The following is a 23056-nucleotide window of genomic DNA, read 5'->3' as shown; positions in this document are numbered from 1 at the left end:
GTTACAGTAACATTTGTTCTGATTTGTTATGATCATTTCTTCCCTTCTCTCCTTTTCTTTATAGTAATGTGTTATGACAGACCAGCTTTTCCTGCTCCTTTTCCAGGTGTAACTTGTACTGTTATTTCCTCCTGTAACATAATTTTTGCTCATTTATCTGCACCCTCATTCCTTTTCAACCCCTCATGTGCTGGTACCCAACAAAACTGTACATCTATGTCACCTCTGTGTCCCTCGGTCCCGTTATCACTTCCGGGTCAGCCCCAGAGTTGGAACATGTTTCGGGACTATGGTAAAGTAATTTTGTTTTATGATGTGTAAAAATGTTTTCCGAAATGTGAATTTGTCTCAAGCTTTCTAAAAGCGTTTCGGATTTTGTAATGCTGGTTTGCACCTCCTGGGCCACCGTAGTAAAGGTTCTAAAGGTTCTAAAAATAAGTTTTAAATCTTAAGGGAAGACCTCAGTGGTATTGAGCTGATCTGGCTGTAAATCAGGTGAACCTGCCTGAAAAAGTAAGATTTTCATTCATAGTATCGATAACATTTACTCTCCAACCAAACAGGAACGAGGAAACGAGGAAGGAGGAAATGAACACTGAACACTTAATTAGAAGCAAAAAGTGTGAGGCAATAAAATAAAAATGTTTAATGTTAATGTTTAAAATGTTTGCTAACAAAAACATTTTTGATAAATGTAAATAAAAAAAAAGGCCAATGGAAAGGATACAATGAATGAAGCTGCAACTTATTCTATCTTACTTTTTCTTGTAATAAGTAGTTTTTGTTTTGTTTTAGCTTGTTGCCAAATTATCACTTTCAGTGATTTCATATTCTCGTGATAAGTAAACGAAAACAAGATGGCTCATCACAAAAAACACTGGGCATGCAGAAGTTTTACCTGTGTGACCTCTTTCCTCAGGTTGACGATGCGGAACCAGTGGCCGAGGCGGGGGAAGTCCTCCAGCTCAGCGCTGCGCTCCTCTAAGGCCACTTTGCACTTACAGGACAGCTGGCGGCTGAAGTACTTCACCAACTTCCCCTGGAGCAGAGGGGGATAGACACAGGGAGGGAAGACTTCTTCAATGATCAGAAAACCTTTTTTTATTCAGCGCTGAAAATCCTAAATCCTAAAACTGAGGCCACTTAACGGCAGTTTACTCCAGCGGTTGGTGATGGAGAGCTGTGGCTTTGTTAGGACGCTCCTGTCAGGTACAACAAGGTGTCCAAACATGTGGCTTTACTGTTCAGACAGCAAAAACAATGAAGTGGCCTCACTGTAGTGGATTGTTTGTTAAATATATCAAAATAGCTGGTTTCGAGTGAACCACAGTAGTATGGAGAAAAGATAATAGTCTCAATGAATCTCAGTTTTCCACTTTATGAACGCATCACTGATCTGATTACATATCAGTGTACTTTTTTCTGCTGCCATTTCATCCAGAGGTCTTTGATGACAGAGGCTTCGGTGGTAAATTATTCATTTATATTTGGACAATAGGGAATCCTACATATCCATTCACATTGAATCTGTCCAAGACTAATCTATCACGCGCTACCTTTGTGTTTATATTTGCAGAAATGAAAATACAAATACAGGTAAATATTATTGTTCATGCATTTAACTTCATTTAATTTTTTATTGTGAATGAACTTGAATGATAACTCAGTTTATTCTTAATTGGAAATGAAGTTTTAGCCTTATTTTTATAATTGGCAATTTAGTTTTTCATGCATCTTTACCCAAGCTTGATTTGGTTTAACAATTATAACCAAATAATTATTTATGCAACCGTGAAACTCTTATATTCTTCTTAGCCACTAGAAAACTTAATGTCCACAAACATTTACACATATTCAAGGAAAGTATTGCAGGGGAATATTCACAGTCTCACTCATAATTAACCTGATCATAACAATTTTGCTTTATAAGATTAGCACCCCTGAAGTCACTCAGCCTTTCAATTATGCAGCCATGTAAACATTTTACTGTTTAATTCACATGTTGAACGGGTGTTTAATCCACAAAGGTCAGAGATGTGTTTGTTCACTCAGTTAAAGTGGTGGGCAGTGATGGGAGAGGAAGGACAGTAAGATGACAGCAGGAGACGAAGGGGGGAAAAAGAAGCTTCTCTCTGTCCTGTCAAACGCATCCATAATTGTTTGAATAAATCAAACTTCTAGGAGGATTTTTTTTTTTTTAATAAGTGGTTATTCGTCTGCCAGTCGATGTACCCACTAACCAAAACCCATTATCACTTTTGTTATCACTGTTTGTTTGTTTTTTTATGAAGAAGGTTTTCATAGTTTTACTAATGATTAATTGTCAGTAAGTTCTCATTAACATTGCCCACATTCACGTGTTAAATTCATTTAACTGCATACGGCTTTGAAATATTTTGCGGTTCTTTTCTGGTCCTTTGATTATGTCCATTTTGTGACAGCACTCCATCCAAAACATCCTTGTCTTTGTATTTGTTATGAAATGAGTATTTCTGACTGAAGTGCTGTTTCTCAGTGAATTTACTGCTCTCCCGGTGAACCTGTGGTCACAAGAGGGAGAGGCTGAATGCTGACAGAGCAGGAGTCCACTCAGTTCACCTGATTCTACGGTCACGACACGCATTTCTGTCGAGTCCTTCATTTTAGAATCAATTACTGACACGATGGAAGTATCAACTTGAAAGAGGAAACGACGTGGTAATGATCATACTGTAAAACTAATAATAACTTGTACATTCAGTTTCTATTGTGTGCAATATACATTCATTTATTCATTCATTTATTTATGTACAATAACAATTTCATCTCTGATATATGAATCAGTACCAACATTTCTCGTATAAATAACCCCTAACCCAGCCAGGTATTATTTTATTTTTATTATATAGTTTATCTATAATGGTTATTTTTAGTACCTATTATTTATTGTACATATTCTTTTTTATTCTGCTTTTCTATTCGCTGTCCCTTTGCTGCTGAAACAATGCAAATTTCCCCATTGTGGGACAAATAAAGGAATATCTTATCTATCTAGAATAACCAGTTTTCAAGCAATAATTATTCACCTCGTCTTGGAAGTATCAAGAACTGACCTCCTCTGATAATTAAATCCTTCATTATACGGGAAGAGCCACAGCCAAGCACAGAAAAATTCATGTAAGCACAGTGAAGTCCAAAAAGAATAATTTCACAATAAGAACCCCCTTATCCACCAATAAATACAGGTATTGTTGCCATTGTTATGGTTTAGAGACAGCTCAGTATACATGAATGAAGAGTGGAACAAATAAATAAGTTAGATAATTGCATTTGATGTAAATAAATCTGAAAAGAAATAAGCTGATTTTTTTCGTTAAATGACATTAGCTTGTATTTATTTATTTCTAAACATTTGAGAGATTCTCGGATAATTCCTTGTTTCCTCGTTTACTGTGTTCATTTTTGACTTATGGTTTGCTAAATTGCTTTATTAAGGGTTTGGCCTGTCAGTCATCGTGACAGTTGCAGACCTAGCATTAGGTGAGGTCAACACACAACACACAACACACACAACAAACCAGTTTGAACAAAAGTTCTTGCTGAGCACAAACTTAGTGGATAGATGATGGAGTCTATCTCGGCACAAAAGGATTCCGATTTATTGCTAAGGGATAGTGCAGAGTTTACAATAACAACACATGACAAACTGTTCTCATCACCCACGTGTACTTTATGCAAACAAGGAAGCTCAGAATTCAGAGGAAAAAAAGCCAAAATCACAGCATGACAGACACATCCAAAGAGAATAAATCTAAATATATCTATTAAGATAAAACGCTTGATGAACAATGAGGCATTTCTTTTTTTTTTCCTGGCTTAACACCAACCAAGATTATTCTTCTATTTTATAACCAAGACGGACAAGAAATTCTACAAAACTCATCAATCACTTTATGACAGTGGACTTTTCTGTCCCACCTGTCCACACAAACATCTTTATACTACTAATTTGCAACCATCAGATAAATATACAGATTATCCTTGTGATAGTATTTATTCTTCCCTCTATGCTGACTTCCTGCAAAATTAGCTACAACCAGCCAGAAGTAATTAAAACTGCAATAAAGGAATAATCTTTTCGATTTACATCTTCCAATCAGTCATTACAGAATCAGCTATTAAGATTTTATTTGTCTATACCGAAGCCTCCCACCACTGAGAGGGGGACACTGAGTTTACTGAAAGTATCTGTGCTGTCAAGCTGAAACAATTGGTCTGATTTGGGTCGGATAAGATGCAGGCCCACAGTAGGTGACGTGACGCTCAAAGACTTAAGGAGTATGCATGTGGATGGCCCCGATCCAAACATACACCCCCAAAAAAATGACTGTGAGGAATTAGACAGCGCTGGCCTACATCAGTGTGAACCACAGCAGAAACCGGCGGAGGAGGAACCAGCAAGTGACCTCTGAAAACAGAAAACCCTTCAGCGGCTGCCCACGGCTGCTAACGCTCTGCCCGAAAAGGCGACTACTCAGTCCACACCTACAGAGAAACACACAGTTACACCGGCTAAAGCTGTCAGTAAAGGTCTCGTCATACCTGAATAAATAAAACCTGTCATTTTTATTCATTTATGGTATAATAGTATAAATGCTACAAAATGACTAGATAGGGCAAAGTATGTTTTTTATTTAGTGAAAATGTAATCAGGATGAGAGGAGCAAATAAGACAGAAACCTTTCTTCTTCACTCATCTTTGTTTTTATGTGAACGATGGCCGTGCTGCCATCAGGATGAATTGTAATCACTTTGGTGATCTTTCGATCTGAAACACTTTGGTTTGTGACCAAACGCTGGGAGAACTAATGATATTCCCTTCAACCTTCTTTGTTTTTAATCCTCATCGACAAACATTAGCATACTAGCTGATAAACACCAACATTACAATTTTACAAAATCACTTTATCAGATCACTGTCGATGTTAGCGTTCAACTCCAAGCACCCAGGTAGGAATAGCTTCCCTCTTCACAATTTTAGCCTAGCGTGGCTATAGACTATTTCTGCTGTTTAAGTGAGTCCGCGTGTCTCATTAGTGAGCAGCCATTGATCCAAGACATAAATTCTTGGGGGTCTCAAAATCACTGATTTGTCCAGAACAGCTGTCTTTCCGTTTTAGATTGAACATTTAGCCAGCAACACATTACATCAACGCTTCAGCCACGAGCAGAAGCACCCTGATTTACCAAGCTGCTCCTGATACATCTAAAATGAAGGGGGAGCAGCTGATTGTACTCTGTGTGGAGTTGAATGTGTCCTGTCCCAAATAATACGCTCTCAGCCTGAACTCAACTAAAGATGTAAAGCAGGATTTCAGGTATATAGGCTCAACGTAATAGTTGAAATTCATTGTTGAAAAAGAGCTGAACTCGAGAAGCCTCCATCGGTCGGAGCGATGCGGCCTCCAGGTCATGTGAGTTTAATTCCCCCCAATCTAACAGGGAAAAACCTGCCGCCATGTGGCATCGCCTTCCTCGAGCTGCAGCAGGAGCAGATTTGGCAAGACAAACTTTACTCCCTTGCTGCGGCGAAAAAACCAGAAAGGACTGAACATGCTGTACTGTGGGCAGGTGCACAAGCATAAGCTGCTCGGGCTAGCAGGCTAACAATAGCATGGCACGAGCTGAAAATTAGCCCTGGTTTTTCACACGTTATTATTTTACCTTCTGTCTCTGCCCTTGCATCAGCTGAGTCCTTCAGATAATACTGTATTGTATTTTTTCCTTCATGAAGTTACAAGCAAGTAACAATCAATGGTTCCTCGACAAGAGATTTAAACCCATGCCATGTCCAAAACTGCACGATATGATTTCAGTACACTTAGAGAAATAAAAAAAAAAGAAAAGAAAAGAAAAAGAACAACAGCCCCAAATTGGTTAAAGAAAGCAAAAGATAATTATGAAAACTGATTCAAAGCTCAGCAGAGAGGATGTATTCAGGACAGACAGTTAGCAGCTGTTTTCTGATACTGCCTCTATAACATGAGCATTTTACCTGAAGGAGCTTTCAAGGATCTTTTTCTGTTCTTCATGGGTGTGAAAAAATGAAAATGAAGCCGGACAAATGTCCTCCTACATAGGCGTGATAGCCCTGGCTAACACAGGTAAACGGGTTAGGGTTAGGGTTAGGGTTAGAAGATAAACTTTGGGCTGAACTGACCTCTGCACAACCGATACCCTCACAGATAATCCAGATAAACTGAAGCCCTTCATGAACGCAGTGCAGACTATAACTTCCACACCAGCTTTATCCGATCACCTAAACTACAGTCCTGAGCCTTCCTGCACTGTAAAAATCCTGCATTCTCATTCGGCCTCAATTAAGAGCAAATGAAAAAACTTGTCTTTGAGCAAAAGTTTGATGCAGTTTGTGGGTTAAACTTTGATTCAGGACAACTTCTCGTCCCCACATTTAGCCTACAAAGCATTCAACAGACGACACAGCTGAGTCGCATGTTTCACAAATGTTGCATAAACAGCTCGACAAGGACAATTGCCACCGTCTCTTAGTTTAACCTTTGCTTAACAGCGACAACCAGCTTTCTGTCTCGATGTATGAACCGCAGCTATCCTGTTTAGGATCGCTCTCACCGCTCGTCGTCGTTCTCGGCCACAGCAAGGTTTCTGTTTTCAGCCAAAAGAAGCCCTAAAATCAGCATTAATCAGCAGACTGACGCAACTAGCATGTGAACATAGCATAGCATCAGGCGGCTAGGTAGGCAGGTATTTCCCTCAGCTGATGGCCCAGCCCAAAAAAGAGCTAAAAGTAGTGCAAATATTGGACTTGCTTTTGGCTTGACCTATCAGTTCTTCCTTACTAAAGAGTTTGGTCTGCCACTTTCAACATGTCAAGCAAACAATGCCACCATGATTCTCACTCTATGCAGCGACGCCCCAATTTTCCAATCTTCAAAACAACTATTAAGAGGCTGGAAAGTTTTTCCCTTTGACCCTAGTTGTGCGAGATCAGGACGCCATGCGCTCGGGTCCAACCTAGAAGAGACTGGAAGGTTTTCCATGCGTCCTTTGAGTATGGCCATTTAGAACAGGTATAAATTTAGACGGGGTCAGAGGACACTTTGTATGATCTATTTACCTCAAACATAATGAGCCCTTTATCCTGATAAGCCAGAGCAGAGGATGGAAAAATACCATAGTTCCACCTCTGAAACAAAAAGAAAAAAAAAAAAAGAAAAGAAAAGCTTATGGTTCATTTCTTGTTCAAATAGCCATTGTAAATCCTTTACCCGTCTCCTACACGTGAACATTCATGAACAACAACACTGGCTTTGACCTGGACGTCATCTGTTTTCCATGAAATACATAACTGGATCACATGTCATGCTCCATCATGTGTCTGCATTTCTATGAAAAGGTCATTTATCATGTGCGTCGATCATTCCAGTGTATCCAAGGGATACCACCGACAATGCATAATCATATTAATGGAAACCAGTATTAGCTCTCCATCCAGGTAGTGATATAGGCTGCTATTTTTGGTAAAGCTTTGGGATAAAGCAAGGTCAGTGCTCAAATCCTCCAACAGATTGCATCTCAGACGCAATCTGGGTCCTTTGGGTTAATAATAGAGATGGAAAAAAAGCAAAACAGAGGCGTCGTAGAGGAATCTCCTGTAGACACACGGGTTAATGAGGAAGGCTTTGCGTAGGGCTGACGTCATTGTGATCCTGATCGAAACCCCCGATGGACAACTAATTTGTTATTAAGGCAATAAGCGGAGTGTTATCCTGAAAGGCTCGACAACGAGGAAGATTAGACACTTCTCAGGAGTAATTCTGTTCGTCACACTTGTGTATGAACTGTCAGGTGTGTTTTTGTTTGTTCTCTCTCATTTCTAACACTTCTTTCTCTTCTTGTGGTGAGCACCCCTCTCACATATTAAGTTGAATTAATTTCTACTGAGAAACGTCCCGCAGATGTAAATAGAAACGACAAATAAAGTGATCATAAAGAACTTTAATCCAGGCCGAGTTTTTGCAGCAGCACAGGCCATCGGTTCTCAGATATTGATGAAACGTTTTACAAGGGGAGCATTGCCTAAATTTAACACGAGAAGAACAGCAGCCCACAACAGTGCATGACTACCAAAATATCTCATTCTGACCTGAATTCATGTTGGTGTGTCTCAGCCTGTCAGATGGGCATAAAAGTGCCCAATTACTATATTTTATAAGCACTCTGAACGTCCCAATGATGTATAAAACTATGGATTATTTGTTTTCTCCTGTTTCCACACAAATTAATTCAAGTAAAATCAGTATTACCCTAAACATGCTGATATTACTTGTGATTACAGTTGAAAGTTACTCACTGTTACTGCTTCATTTGCAACTTTGGGAAGCAAACCGCAGCTCAGCAGTGAATAAAGGCTTGGACATTATTAGCGACACATGCAGATTCACCATTCAGATGCAAACCATGCCAATGCAGGACCACAGGGAACGTTCCAGATGATGAAATTTGACTCACCCTATTTTAACCTTGTGAACTTATAACTCTGTGTTATAAGAAAGGAGACAAACTTGTTCATTGAGTTTCCACCTTCGGCTGACACCTGTTTGTTTTGTTTTGTTTTTTCAGAAAATGCTGAGTGCCCAGCACCAAACGATGGCCAATACGGCTGCCAGCTAGTTAGGTGTTGACAGGAAACACAACAGAGCGAAAGGAGCGTTAATACTGGGTTTGGGTTTTTCAGGAAGCTAGAAACATGACTTTAAATAAATGCTGATTTGCCGTCCCTTTATGTCCCATTTGCTGGAAGTTGTAATGAAACATTCTGCTGCAGAGTAGCCAAAAAAAAAATCTGATCATGATACTTTGAATAATTTGAATATGGTGGACATGCTTTACTACAGAATCCATCATGAGTATAGTTGCTTGGGCTGTAATAAAATAATGATGTTTGACATCATTTTACTTAACTACTTCATTACTTATAAGCTGTATAACTCAGACAAACATGACTATTATTTACAACCATGTGAGCTATAAGAAATGCTCTGTGTTGGAGCCATGAAAGTGTATTAGGTGTGAAGTGAAAATAACAATCATTGTTACAGCAGAGCAGAGTGCGTACAGTATAAATATAAAGTGAAGCCAGATGCTCCAGTGTTGTGACGTACAACAAAGTGCATTGTGTTTTTTTCTATTCAAATCAACAGATCCGGTAAAAAAAAAAAAAAAAAGATTTATAATTAATGAACGTTTCGGAACCTGCGTTTTTAACATTCGATTGACTGTCTACTTCTCTTTGACTAGAACTTTTTCTACTTTCTGCGTTTCTTTTTCCTGCATTACTGCCGCCTGCAGTTTACAAAGATGTGTTTCACATCACCCCCTCAAGCTTACAGGAGGTCAGTCCTTTTGAACAAGTGATAAACAGTGTTTTTGCAGCAAAGCACTTCTCATTCTACAATAGTGACTGTGTCAATGCAAATACAACAGTTTCTATTTGCCATATTGTCATAGTTTCTTGATATCTAATGTGCCTCATCGGTATAAATATGAATAAAACCCTCCAATACAGACAGCAACAACAACTCCACAACTCTCTGAGTTATGGCAGTGAAGCTTTTCTCAAAAAGACAGCCTGCCTTAGGGAAAAAGAAAAGATACAAACCCTCCATATATCTTACTGCCTTTAACCGCTGAATTGGTTTTTACAGTCCCTTAGCCACACAGCACAGTTTGTGATAGAGATTTGGTCCAGATGCATCTGCCGATCATTTATTCTTCAAAATTACCTGAGTTTAAAAAGCTGAATATGCAGTCTGGAGTTATAGTTCTAACAAAACCTTGAACATTTTTAAGCCATCAGGATAATATTGTAATGTAAAAAAAGAATACCTTTGTAAATCTTATAATAAATAATCCACTATCAACAACGCATTCAGGGAACTAATGAACATTTATCTTCACACTGTGGCTTGCTCACTGCTGAAGGCACATTTGTTCTAAATATTAGTTAAGTCTCTTCTTGGATTACGTTCCTGTCAATACTTCCAAAGTTCACCGAACAGCCCGGACACACCGTTGAAAATATTATTATGTTTTCAACACTAGATGAAGCCAGTGAGGTTTGGGGTTGCTGTGTGGTGCCCACAAGTGAATTTTCTTTATGGGACTTTCATGTCATATCTAAATTATATTCCCAATGGCACACACAGATAGTCAGTGGTGAGTTTATGGAGACCTTATCGCACTTAATGGTATTTGTTTTAATCTCCTGAGGCATCACCATTACATTCTTAGGGGCCCTTAATGTCTGCGCTGCTCAATAGTGAGTTTTCAGTGACCTTATCGCATTTTATGGCGTTTTTTAATGTCCTGTAAGAGCCTGTAGGGTGGGGGGGGGGAGGGGAGGGGGCAGAGAGAGAGAGAGGATGGGTGTTTGGCTGGATTGAGTGGTCTCCAAACAGACAGTCTTCATATCTCAAACACAACATATTATGGCCATTACGTAACGCAAATTACGGAATCCCCCCCCCACACACACACACACACACCACCACCACCACCACCATCACCACCCCCCCTCACCCACGGGCCAATTAAACGGATAATGCTATTTGGTAACAATTTCACTAATCTGCTCGCCTTGCATAACAGCGGGGCCTGGACGCGCTGCACGGCACAGATGCGCAGGTTTGGCAATAATGCTAGTGGACTGTAAACACGGGCTGCCTATAGGCCTCTGCTGCCTCAGATATTATTCTGATGGAGAAGAGCCACCTTCTCTCTCCGCCACCTGCAGAATGCGCAAGTCCAACAGCCCACTGCAGCCCCGTAGACCTCTTGATTTATTGCACTGCACAGAAAAAAAAAAACTGATCAGCACGGAGCTTTTGCATATTTATGCAATGACAGCTAAAAAAAAAAAAAAAGGGGGGAGGGGGGGGGGCAGGTTGTCGTTAAAAAAAAATAGACATTTATATTTCTATGTACATAAGCACGGTGGCCTACAAATGAATAGCAGACGGTGACAGCCCTCCGTATCGATTTAGATGAAGATGCACAGCAGAGATTCAAACGGCGCTTACCTCCAGCGTTCGGATCTCTTTTTGTGTCAAGTCGTTGGATGTGGCACATTTGGTCCGTAAACCCTCCAAACTAGAAATGCTTATGTCTATCATGTTTTGCACCAACTCGCACTGCTGCAAGGCTTTCTGCAAACTAAGATGCTGCTCCTCGCTTTTTGTCATCTCCTCGTTCATAGTTTGGCGAGCTTGTGGTCCGTATTTTATCCCCCTTTTGGACTTTAAAGCAAAAAAAAAAAAAAAAAAAAAAAAAAAAAAGTATTAAATAAAAATGAGAAAAAGAAAAATACAACAATGAGATCTCAAAAAGGAAACGTGGAGGAACCCACGGAACAGAGAAAGCTGCAAAACGCCATGGAATAAGATGTTGCAGGTCTACAGAAGGGGTTTGAGCCGTGACAGAGTCGACTCCATTGCAACAACAGTCCTCGGTAGTTCCTGCTGTTTCATCAAGGTGTCTGGTTGGAGGGCTAAATCAAACCCGAGATCAGGATACCGAGCGGGACTACACGGTTTGCCAGAGCATCCATTTGGGTGCCCCCCACCCCCCACCCCCCTCCCCCACCCCCAAACCCCCCGCTCCTTTCCTTTCAAATGGATGTTTAATAATAATAATTAAAAAAAAAAAAATAACCCGAAAAACAATAATAATGAAATAAAATAAAATAGAAAATAAAAGAAAGGAAGGAGGGAAAAAGCCGCTCAGCGCATCATAATCGGACGTATCGTCGGGGAAAGCCTGCCCGGTTTTAAAGGTGCAGATGTGCGGATCGGATGCAGGTACTCCCTGTCTCCGGTGGCAGCAGCTGCATCCCGGTTCGCTCCCACCACACCGACATGTTTCCTGTCAATCAAACCCACAGCAACAGCAACAGCATCGCATCGCCCTGGCACCGCTGCGATGGGGCCGTTCTCGCGAGATTGGCGCCCCGTAGTGCGGTGGCTTCACCCAGTCCCCGGGCCTGGATGGATGCGGGAGGGGGTGGGGTGGGGGGTGCAGAACCACCACCACCACCACCACCACCTCCCCTTTTTTGTTCAGTTTGTTTGGAGGAAAGATGTAGGAGCTTTTATCTAACTTACATGCAGTGCTCCTACGCATGTACGCGTCAACGTTCATGTTATTGTCAAGTCCACACACACACACACACACACACACACACACACACACACACACACACACACACACACAAAAACAAAAAACTCAAGACTGTCCCACACCAACTTTACACTCTTCACACACTTCAAACACTCATAACTTGTGAGCTCGGCATAATATTTTATTTTTGTAATACAAATGGCTGCTTGCACTTTACTTTAAAATTACTGGGCCACTCACACCATCTATTTTAAATTACATATTGGAGAAAGAACACGGTTTATTTCAGACACACACACACACAAAGTCAAACAAAGTGCTGTTGTATTTGTAGGAAATCTTAAGGCAAAAACTGATGATAACAGTGATTACACTATGTTGTCAAAAAAAGTGCATGCACCTCAATAATAAATGACTGAAAATACTGAGCAGTAAAGAGACACAGAGGGAGAAAGAGAGGGAGGAGACATGTTGGATTTATCCTCATGAATGCATCTGCTCCAAAAATCCGTTTTCAGATTGGACACAATATATTCGAGCTCTTCACGTTCACTTTTTAAAGTGTAAAATCTTCAAAATAGTTTTTTTTTTCCTGCACTTTTTACAGCGAAGACACCGAGACCCCGCCCATTCGAGGCGGCGGTGAGATCTGATTGGCTGTGCGTGGTGGCGTATTACGTACCGTTTGTAGTGTCAGGCGCCAAACCTAGCAGAGAGTAGCACGGAGGAGAGGTGCTAATAAAAAAAAAAAAACACTTATTAAAATAGTTAGGAGATAAATTACACTTCACAGGTCACATGGCGTCTACAAGTAAAGCTCCAGCGCAGAACAGAAACTTACCTTGGTGAGTTTACTCGTTGTTTATCTCAGTTAAGTTTATGTTAGATGCTAGCTAGCTCACACGTCAACAAGCGGTTAGCCGCAGATTCATCTCCTCTGTCAGCCAACACGATGCTTTGTCAAAATGAACAGACACCGTCCTTATTCCTCATACTTTGAATAATATTCAATTCGGCATACATAATGAGGAATCGGTAACAACGTCCATCGCTGTTTCGGGTTGCTGGCTCGTCGGAAATGTTGCAGCGTCTGCTGCCAAACGACATTAAAGTTAACTTTTTGTCTGTTATTCTGCTGAGTTGGTCAAACTGAGAGGCGCCGAAGTGATAAATGGCACCTACAAATCTGAAGTCTGTAAGGTTACTCAAAATTGTTTCACTATGTCGCCCATTCTTTACATGTAAATTTAAATTGAGTCCGTTTGGTTGCTTATCGCTGGATATGGAAAACGACCATAACAAGTATGACAAGCTTTGGCAATAAAAAGTATTTATTATTGATAACATTACTGATGGATTATGCATTTCTGCTCCTTACAACAGGGTTGAAAAATACAGACCTCAGAAGCTTGATGATCTGATCTCCCACAAAGATATTCTATCTACCAGTGAGTATGTCGACTGACAGGATTATTATATAATCTTTATTCTGAGAGCACAACAGGACACAGAGGTTTATCAGCCAACTGCTGCCCCATTTATCACAAACCGGTGTGGCTGGAACTTGGTGTTGATTGTTATATTTCTTACAGTCCAGAGGTTTATCAGCGAGGACAAACTTCCCCACCTCTTATTCTACGGTCCCCCAGGAACAGGAAAAACCTCCACCATCCTCGCCTGTGCCAAACAGCTGTACAAAGACAAAGAGTTCAACTCTATGGTGTTGGAGGTACGCAACTATTCCACGTTACAACAGTTTGATTTATTAGGATTTGAAGGCTTCCAGTAGTTGCTACACCTGATATCTTCATTGAGTGAGAGACTGATCTATTAATACCTGACTAATTGTTTCGTAGCTGAATGCATCTGATGACAGAGGTATTGATGTTGTACGAGGCCCTATTCTGAGCTTTGCCAGCACCCGGACCATTTTCAAGTGAGACTGAAAATAGCTTGTATTCAACAATTAATCTTCTTAATTTTATTTGGGATTTTATTTACAACCTATATCCACCAAGTGGAATTAATTAAACTGGTGCCTTCTTGTCCGTCCCTTTGATCCTCCAGAAAGGGCTTCAAGTTGGTGATACTGGATGAGGCCGATGCCATGACCCAGGATGCCCAGAATGCATTGCGGCGAGGTAAGCCATCTGTTTGGCAGGGCATCGCCCACTGTGAGCCACACGGCTCGTTGAGCAGCCGGACAATTTGGCTGATGGAGAATTGCAGGCTATCTGCTTGTTACACCCTGATATTTATTTTAAAAACCAATACCTACCTGAAAATCTGCTTCGAGCTGTTGATGGAGTTAAAATGGAACATTTTGTCTTTGAACTCAGCTGTTCAGGGACAGAGGCCAAAGAAATGCTGTTTTCTTAGGCTATTTACGGCATCTTTTCTGAGAGCTGCATGAATAAATACATTCCTGCAGATTGTTGCTGATAGTAGTCAGTAGAAATACTTGCCTTATTGGTTACAAGAATTGTTGCATCCTATAAATTGCATCAATAGTTTAATTTTTTCCTAACCATCTTTTCTTTGTATTTCCATGATTGCTGTAATTCAGATTATTTTTTTGGGGGGGGAAAGAGGATTTTAAAAGGAAGAGTTCAACATTTTATTTTTATGTGCCTGTACTCACTGATTTTAATTTGTACTTTCTCTTCCTGTGTGCTCTCGCTTTCCTCTGCCTCAGTGATTGAGAAGTACACTGAAAACACTCGATTTTGTCTGATCTGCAACTACCTGTCGAAGATCATCCCGGCTCTGCAGTCTCGCTGCACCAGGTTTCGCTTTGGCCCGCTGTCCCCAGACCAGATGATCCCCCGGCTGGAGCACGTAATCCAGCAGGAGAAGTACGTTTGTGTGAATGTTGTGACTCTTCCTTCTCCAAATCATATCAGTCTGAGGACCAGGGTGTTAAAAGAGGCTGTGTTTCCCCCCCCTCCTTTATTAAAGATGAAGAAACCAATCACCCTTTGCTATATTTATACAAAGATTTCAAACTGGTACATACTGGACCTTTATTAATAAACAAATATATATTTCAATCATTGAGTGCCTTTCAGTGGTTTAGTGAAGCTGATTAAAAGAGTGCATCTTTTTGTGACAGTGTTGACGTATCTCCAGATGGCATGAAGGCCATTGTGACCTTATCATCAGGTGACATGAGAAGATCACTCAACATATTGCAGGTATGATCAGAAAATCTTTCTGTCTCTAGTTTGTATTTATATTTTTGAAAATCCGTCACAGGGTAAATCTGTGATTTCAGAGCACCAGTATGGCGTATGGGACGGTCACAGAGGACACAGTTTACACCTGCACAGGTCACCCCCTCCGCTCTGACATCGCCAACATCCTCGACTGGTCTCTCAACAAAGACTTCACCACAGCGTACAAACGTATGCTTCTTGTTGTTTTGACTTCACTAAGTCTGTGTTTATCTGAAGTTGCTGTCTATTCTTACAATTTGTCAGGCTGACGGAAGCAAACTGTAGCTACAGGATTATTAAATCTGTGACTTAACATCTTGATCTATTTGTCCACAGACTCCATAATGCTTAATAACACCGCTGTTGTACATGTCGTTCATGATTTGCTTTCAAATTTTTGGATTTGATCGGTTCAGTTTAATGCATGCTTGAAACTCTTTAACCTGCGGTTCACAGAAATCCTTCAGCTGAAGACATTGAAAGGTTTGGCCCTGCAGGACATAGTCACTGAGGTTCATCTGCTCATACACAGAGGTACGGTCACAATGTCTTTAAAGGATATCATTTGAAAATCTTTAGTTTAAAATCAGGTGGTTTTCCTTAACAGACACCTGAGCTGTGATAATTTGTTGAATCCCATTGGAGGATTGAGGCTTTTAGCTTTTGTAGCTTTAACTGTTATAAAGCTGTTATGTTTTCCATACATGGATCCAACCTTAAACACCTGTGTAAGGTGTGTGTGTGTGTGTGTGTGTGTGTGTGTGGTTAATGTGTTGGCAGTTAGACGCATCATTTTAACTTATAGTCACAGAGTAGTGATGATTTTTCTATCCGATGTGAGGTCACTCTCACCAAAGGTTTAAGATAATCAACGCCAGTAATAATGGAAATTATGGTGAGCATCTATTACCAGTTTCGAACTATTTGCATGAGGACTCAAAATTTTTCTTCTCCTCTCTTTAAGTGGACTTTCCTCCCAACATCCGGATCGGTCTGCTCATCAAGTTGGCTGACGTAGAGTAAGTGCTTCCTAGATAAAAAACACATGTAACTAAAAATACTCTCACGCTCAGGATATCTTGAGTTCTTATTGGTTTTGGACCAATCATCTGTCGTCTCCTCAGACACCGGCTGGCCTCAGGGACTGATGAAAAGATCCAGCTGAGCTCCATGGTCGCAGCTTTCCAGGCAGTAAGAGACCTTGTGGTCAGTGAGGCCTCGTAGACTCAGTTACCAGTTGCTCTACCTCGAGCAAATGTGACTAATTTTCAGTGATTCATTAGTGGTCACTATTAACTGTTCCTGTACCACTGCAGAAAAACTAAACCAGACTGCTTCATCCAGAGCTTCAGCTGTATGATCATGTGCACTGTTCCCTCTTGTAAAACCTGATGGCCGAGCTCTGCAACAAGAAGTCTGTCGATCCCGTTTGTTTAGGTTTTTTAGGAATAAAAACAGATGTCCTTCAGGTGCATATGGTGTGATCTGCCCTCCAGTTCTCCACAGACTAAATGTACAGAGTGGCAGATGTCTCAAAAACACAATCTAGTAGCTTTCTCAATCTCTACCATGTACATGCAAACAGACCAAAATGGGAAGCAGCTGATTTGTAGCTCTGACACCAAAATAAGAAAGATCCAGTTGGTGTTGGCACTTCTGTTTAAATATGGACTTAATAGCCACTTATTTTTTTCTGTAGTCTATCCTTGGTATAAAAAAAAAAAAACACAAGTCTCTGATGTGTAAATGTTTAAATCTGTTTAATAAAACTATTTCCTATATTTCCAGTCTATATCTTCCATAAATAATTAACATGTGCAGTGGTATTGTATGTGCTGTCTCATGATGAACATTTGAATTAGAAATGCATATACATTTATTTACACAATAAATTAATTGTAAAAAAGAAAAAAGTGATATTCAAGTCATAAGCATATGAAAAATGCATGTATGCATCATCTTTCAGTTTAAGTGCAGTAAATTAAATCCTTAGTGCAGAAATGTTGCATCTGATGTGCATGATGTTAAGAGGTGCTTCTGCTGCGAAGTCAAGCTGTGAAAGCGTCTCTCAACTCAGTGAACAAAGCTTGTTTATCATCAGACTGTAAAACAATCAGTTGCTGTAAATGCCATTTGCATTGCCTTATTTTTAAATGTTGTATATTTAGCCTTCCCACTCCTCGTCCTCTGAGGACGGACATGTCTTGAGGCGTTTGGGGATGTTCCTGTAGGTGAGGTACTCTAGGATCCTCTTGGGGAGGGGCAGCGGCTCCATCTGGTGTGTGGAGACCGAGTCGCGGAGGATGGATCGGCACAGGTGGCACAGGCTGGGCACCGTCCTGGGAGCCTTCCAGAACCTCACGTGGCCGTCCCTGGTCCTGATGGGGGAGGTGTTAGAAAACATGCAAACTACATGAAAAAGATATAAATTGTTTGCATGTGAAGCTGCAGCAGAAGCGCTGAAAGCAGTTGGGAATATTTCAGCTGCTGTGAACGAAATTTTACCAGAATAATGAAAACAAGCACATCAATCAAAATTTTTCTGTATATATAAAAAAAAAAAAAAGCAGAAAGGTCCAAATAATTGTTGCCAATTCTCAGTTATTTCTGCAGCCATCATGAATTCTCACTGAACACTGTCCTCTCAGAGAAGCGAGCTGGAAACTTTTCCAAGCCATCTCTCATGTCTACACGAGGTTTAAAGCTCTTTTCATTCAAAGCAGGAGGATTTTTTTTTTACCCCGTAGCAACCACCCCCCCTTGTGGATGGTAGTTGCAGCAGAGTCCATTCGAGTCCCGGTCTGCTTTTGTCTGCATCACCATCCCTGTTTTTCCTGGCTCCCAGATGCGAAGTGCTCTGCACACATGCAAACAACATTCATCTGAAATCACTTTGTCCAGTGCAGAATACACATTGATGTGATTTTAATATATATATATATATATATATATATATATATATATATAAATAAACAAATGCACAACAACTCACCTGTCGTCAGTCACAATGGCCAAATGCAAACCACTGGGAGAGAACTGTAATGCAGAGATTTGGTTTTGTCCGTAATCTTCAAAGTAATCACTGTGAATAAAACATATGAGCTTGTCAGCATGATCTTGTCCTGCATTTACTTGCCATCATCATTCATGAATGTTGCATATGAACAAAAAACAAGAATGAGGGAGAGACAGATTGAAACAGGAAATCAGGACTTAGTTTCAGGATGTGTTTGGTTTCCCAGCTTCATGAAATTCAATTGTGCCCGGTGAAAACTGGCAGGAAAACTTGTTGGATCTGTGTGTCAATAAACTGCAGCCTAAGACTAATTAACTACATGTGCGAAGGTCCACTGACCGAATACTCAGACTGAAAGCGGAACATAAACTTACACCAGGGTGGCCAGTTTCTCCGCTGTGTACGGGTCCCAGAGGTCGATCCACCAGCTGGAGCCAGTAAAAGCAGCCGTGGCAAGCAGAGCCCCGTCTGGGGAGAAGTCACAGGAAGACAGGAGGTACAAGGTTTTCCGGATCCCTCCTGTCAGGTTTCTGATGAACGTGTACGACCGCAGACTCCACAGACAAACCATCTGAAGATGAAATGATACTCAATGGGTACATATATATCTAGCTGTAGGCATTACTTTTAATTTGAAAATAAAGTAGACTGTGGAGAGAAGTGCAGAGGTTGCTTTAAATTCCTTTGATTCGATGCCAAATAAGACCCTGTGTCAGTGAATGTCAACAGGACAGGCATGCAGCTCATCAGATTGTGATCACTGCACATTCAACAGCAACAGACATGCATTAACTCAGAAAAATCTATTTGGTTCAGTTTCAACCTCAACCAACGAAGGTCCATGTGGATACAATCTTCAAAAACTATTGGTGCCCTCATGACCGGAAACAACCCCTTACGGAGGGACCATTACCAAAAACACCAAAAACAAAAACACTGTCCTTGAAAAAGTGGCGCAATTATGTTGAAGTTAGTTGAGTTGTAATCTGAAAATGTGTCCAGTTACTGGTGGAAAATTTAATTTTGACACAGAGCTGGTTGACAGTGTTTCTTAAATTGATGCAGAATTAGATTAAAAGCCTCAAAGGAGGAGGGTTATTAAATGTGCATGAGCCGATGATGCACGTGCACCATCAGGCTTTTAAAACTCACTCTGTCAAATCTTCCGACGGATGCGATCATGCTGCAGTCGGACGACACGCAGCAGCAGCTGATCCAGTCTTTGTGGCCAGAGAGCACCTGCACCGTTTTCCCTGCAGCAGAAAGAGCACAGAGATTGTGACTGAAGTGAACGCAGAATGTGGTGCAAAGTGAAGTGGTGCAGAATGAGACGCCCATGGGTGTAAACATGAGCATTTGTTTGCTTTAACCTCTCACAGTGGGAACAGAAGGTTTTGGAGCTGCTGGACTGCACGGTGACAAAACACAGAGGCGAAGTGCCGAATCCACAGTCACAAACAAATAAAAAGCACGATAAAAAAAAAAAAAGTGAAAAAAGTGGGAAAAGATTTCACAGCTTTATTCTTCATCTTTTGTTTGGCTGAGATAAAGAGGTGCTCAAGGACCTCTCAGGTTGTTTGAGTATGAACTGTACTTAAGGAAAAGCATGCACATTTTTGATATGAATGTAAACATACACGATAAAGCGTTGGGCTTAAAGACTGTAAAGCTGTGAGATCAAATTTTAAATGGTTAGCTTCTTTACAGAAATCCTGAATGAATGAAACATCTGAGCTGCAAGAAAGACTGTAAATTAAAAGATTGTTTTGGAAAGGGTCCATGGTGGACACAGTTAATGGGAGGGCTGTGCAAAGGTAAATAAAAAACAAACCCAACCCCCCCCCCCAAAAAAACCTGCACATATTCTCATTAATATGTTTATCTATGAAACAATTTCTTTGCATTTTGATGACTAAAAACAGGAGTCATATCAGCGAGGGTTGTTCGTGAGGTGAAAGGGTATCTTATCCTGAAAAGTTAAAGATTTGAAGAACGTTTCTACATCAGTCATTAATACACCTTAAACACACACCTTTATGAGCCAGGTCCCAAATCCTCAGGGTTTTGTCTCGAGAAGAGGAGATGAGTGTGAGCGTCCCGTTCTGAGGGAAGACAAGGCCCCTCACAACTCCTTCGTGTCCGTGGAGGTCAAACACAGCGTTGCCTGCAAGCCCAGTAGGAGCAATTTATAATAAATAAATGTGGTCTTTATTTCTGACCACAGTTCAGATAACAGCACCCCCCCCTCCAGCAGAAATGAAGACCTCACCCGTTAAGACATTCCAGATTTTGATAACTCCGTTCTCCAGGCCTGTGGCCAGAAACAGGCTGCCATTGGATGATCTCTTAGCCGGTCGTGCCACCGCAGCTGATTTTGGAGGTCTGGGCCCGAAGGCGAGGCCCCACACTGGGTGACCACAGCTGAAGCTCTTGTCTCCTCGGTCCATGTCTCCATTCTGACTGTCCCTGCGAGGAAGAAGAGCACCATGGAGACTCCATGAAAAAAAAAAAAAAAAAAAAAAAAAAAGGCAAAATGAAACTGCGGTAGGAGATTAAACGATTCTGTCTTTGTGGGCTGTTGGAAATGTTAGAAACGTTATAATCACAAAAACCTTTACACTGCTCGGTTTTACAACTTTCACTGTCATTATGGGCGGGTGTGTAAACACTACAGGTGGCTATCAAACCAAGATGCAAACAGAAATTAATAGACTGGGAAGAGAATTGAAAAATGTTGTGTATCTCTCATTCTTCTTCAGACTATATTTACTTCATCACCATTTCCCACATATTTTTCCCAAAATGTGTCTGTATCGCATAATTTTTCCAGATCATCATTTTAATTTCGATATACTTATCCATTTACATTTTAAATCTTCAGTCTGTATGAACTTCTAATGATATTTCTATTTCTATTCTGGAGCAGCTGTAAGGAGGTAAGTTTCCCCTGGTGGTTAACAGAGTATTTTTAATTCTGATCCTGAAATAACAGATTTACATCTTGTCTTCGTTTTATATATATATCTATATCTATATATATCTATATATAGATATAGATATATATAGATATGCAACACACACATATAGATAGATGCTATGATTTCTGACACAAAATAAACAACCATGCTGTTTCTCCTCCTCCTCTGCTAATTAAAGCGAACTCTACGTGGGCGGCCTGAACGCATCGTGGTGCATTTAAATGTAATCGGGAACTCACTCGGAGTCCAGCGGCCAGGCGACCACCCACACGATGCCGTGACCCATCGACCAGGCGAACCAGGCCCCGTCCGGGGAGAAGTCCACGCTCCAGGTCTCGCAGCCGGCCCGGCCCAACAAGGACGGAGGTCTCCTGGTCTTCAGCTCCAGGATGAGAGCCGGGTCGGAGGCTGGAGGGGGACGGAGAGGAGAGGGGGCATGAATGGCAAGCGGGGGAGAACTGTTTCATCCCTGACCGACCCTGAAGGCGTCACCGCCCTTCTTCTTCTACTTCTTCTTCTTCTTCTTCTTCTTCTTCTTCTCTCTTTTAACGGCTGCCTGGTTACGGACGGTTGCGATGACAACGACGTCACCCACAAAACAATAAATCAAGCTAATAAAATTAAAACAATAAAAAAAAAATCTGAGATAACTTACATGAAGAAACTATCTCTGCGTGGTTATCCGTGGTGCACATTGTTGTTTTTGTTAGCTTGTTTTTTGTTTTGTTTTTTCTTTCCGCTCACATTCTTCGCTTTATTGCGGACTTCCGGACTCCGTCCTCCGGGGCAGCCATGGAAGTCCAGGCGGCAGAAGGTCGATGTGTCCGGGCAAAGCCGGATCCTCCGTCCTGCCTCCGTCCTCCCTCCGTCCTCTCTGTTTGTTGTGAGAAAAACGTGCAGGTCGGAAACAAAATGTTCACCGGATTTCCGGATGTCCGCGTCGCTTCGTCTCATTGGCTACGGCGTTTCCTGACGTAGTCACGTTTTTTCCGCATTACGTAACCTCAGGCGGCTGTAGCCACGCCCCCAGCCCCGCCCCTCCGCCGGAATTAAATTACGCTTTATATTTTTTTGTTTTCATCATCTCATATTAATTCAGCAATGATCATCTGGTTTTATATTCCTGCCAAGCTTAAAAAATAAAGATAAAAAAAACATGCCAAGTGCGTATAAAGTGTTTTAAATAATTTTATCAATAAATTGAAAATCTGTGCTGTTTTTCATTTGATTTTCTCAACAACTGCTCCAGCTCCAGTATGAAGATGATGTTCTCCATAAATAACCATGTCGCATCGATTTTATTTCTTTAGGTGTAATTTTTGCCTTAAAAATTCTGGTGTAGTTAGTGTTTCACAGATTAATCACAGGATCCTTACTCACCATTTCTGATGGATAATATCCAAACTTTGCTTTTTAGATTGCTAAATCTCAAATAAAAAGTTTATATCCTCCTTTCTCATTCACATTTTTTCCCCACCGCTGTTGAATGTATCACTGAAGGCAATAAAACGTCCTTTAAATCTCTCTGAAGTCTCAGTTCTTTACTGGACTCTGGGATGTTTGCAAAATCAAAGTTTAATTGAGAATATTGGTTGAAGAAAATGTTTTGAATTAAAAATGGACTTGAAGTAATAAAAAGAAAAACATACCAG

General features: G+C 40.9%; 3 protein-coding genes across 5 annotated transcripts in view; 1 reads left to right on the top strand and 2 right to left on the bottom strand.

Annotated features, from left to right (window-relative positions):
* Positions 1-11273, bottom strand: part of ksr2 (kinase suppressor of ras 2) — a 75772-nt gene extending 64499 nt beyond the window's left edge. The window contains exons 1-2 of the mRNA XM_029511250.1: positions 11100-11273; positions 899-1039 (exon numbers count right to left, since the gene is read on the bottom strand). Coding sequence (XP_029367110.1) covers positions 899-1039; positions 11100-11273 — 315 coding nt within the window. The remainder of the gene's footprint in view (positions 1-898; positions 1040-11099) is intronic.
* Positions 11274-12910: 1637 nt separating this feature from the next.
* On the top strand, positions 12911-17191 carry rfc5 (replication factor C (activator 1) 5). Of its 2 annotated transcripts, XM_029510186.1 has the most exons (12): positions 12911-13040; positions 13579-13643; positions 13788-13924; positions 14052-14131; positions 14263-14336; positions 14891-15050; positions 15308-15389; positions 15470-15599; positions 15867-15944; positions 16375-16429; positions 16535-16616; positions 16727-17191. In XM_029510186.1, the coding sequence occupies exons 1-12, from the start codon at positions 12994-12996 to the stop codon at positions 16733-16735; spliced, it is 999 nt and encodes a 332-aa protein (XP_029366046.1). In that variant the 5' UTR covers positions 12911-12993; the 3' UTR covers positions 16736-17191. The 2 variants fall into 2 exon arrangements, with proteins under 2 accessions (XP_029366046.1, XP_029366045.1); XM_029510185.1 differs by having other exon boundaries at positions 16535-17191.
* Positions 17147-22307, bottom strand: wsb2 (WD repeat and SOCS box containing 2). 2 transcript variants are annotated; one of them, XM_029510183.1, is made up of 9 exons: positions 22060-22307; positions 21644-21812; positions 20696-20919; positions 20459-20590; positions 19579-19679; positions 18801-18997; positions 18403-18492; positions 18151-18267; positions 17147-17788 (listed from the first exon to the last, which is right to left on the bottom strand). In XM_029510183.1, the coding sequence occupies exons 1-9, from the start codon at positions 22097-22099 to the stop codon at positions 17575-17577; spliced, it is 1284 nt and encodes a 427-aa protein (XP_029366043.1). In that variant the 5' UTR covers positions 22100-22307; the 3' UTR covers positions 17147-17574. The 2 variants fall into 2 exon arrangements, with proteins under 2 accessions (XP_029366043.1, XP_029366044.1); XM_029510184.1 differs by having other exon boundaries at positions 20696-20892; positions 22060-22304.
* Positions 22308-23056: the final 749 nt, after the last annotated feature.

Source organism: Echeneis naucrates, chromosome 9, assembly GCF_900963305.1.
Source record: "Echeneis naucrates chromosome 9, fEcheNa1.1, whole genome shotgun sequence".
NCBI classification, from domain to species: domain Eukaryota; kingdom Metazoa; phylum Chordata; class Actinopteri; order Carangiformes; family Echeneidae; genus Echeneis; species Echeneis naucrates.
Note: the sequence above shows the minus strand (reverse complement) of the source record. Positions and strands in the feature narration are given on the sequence as shown.

What these genes read in the sequence shown, in the direction of transcription:
- rfc5 (XM_029510185.1), top strand. Translation starts at nt 12,994, where the DNA reads ATGGCGTCTACAAGTAAAGCTCCAGCGCAGAACAGAAACTTACCTTG. An exon ending in CAGAACAGAAACTTACCTTG is followed by an intron (nt 13,041 to 13,578) that starts GTGAGTTTACTC and finishes TCCTTACAACAG; the next exon opens with GGTTGAAAAATACAGACCTC. An exon ending in CTTCACCACAGCGTACAAAC is followed by an intron (nt 15,600 to 15,866) that starts GTATGCTTCTTG and finishes TGCGGTTCACAG; the next exon opens with AAATCCTTCAGCTGAAGACA.
- wsb2 (XM_029510183.1), bottom strand. Translation starts at nt 22,099, where the DNA reads ATGTGCACCACGGATAACCACGCAGAGATAGTTTCTTCAT. An exon ending in CCGTCGGAAGATTTGACAGA is followed by an intron (nt 18,998 to 19,578) that starts GTGAGTTTTAAA and finishes TTTCATCTTCAG; the next exon opens with ATGGTTTGTCTGTGGAGTCT. An exon ending in GAGAAACTGGCCACCCTGGT is followed by an intron (nt 18,493 to 18,800) that starts GTAAGTTTATGT and finishes TTTTATTCACAG; the next exon opens with TGATTACTTTGAAGATTACG.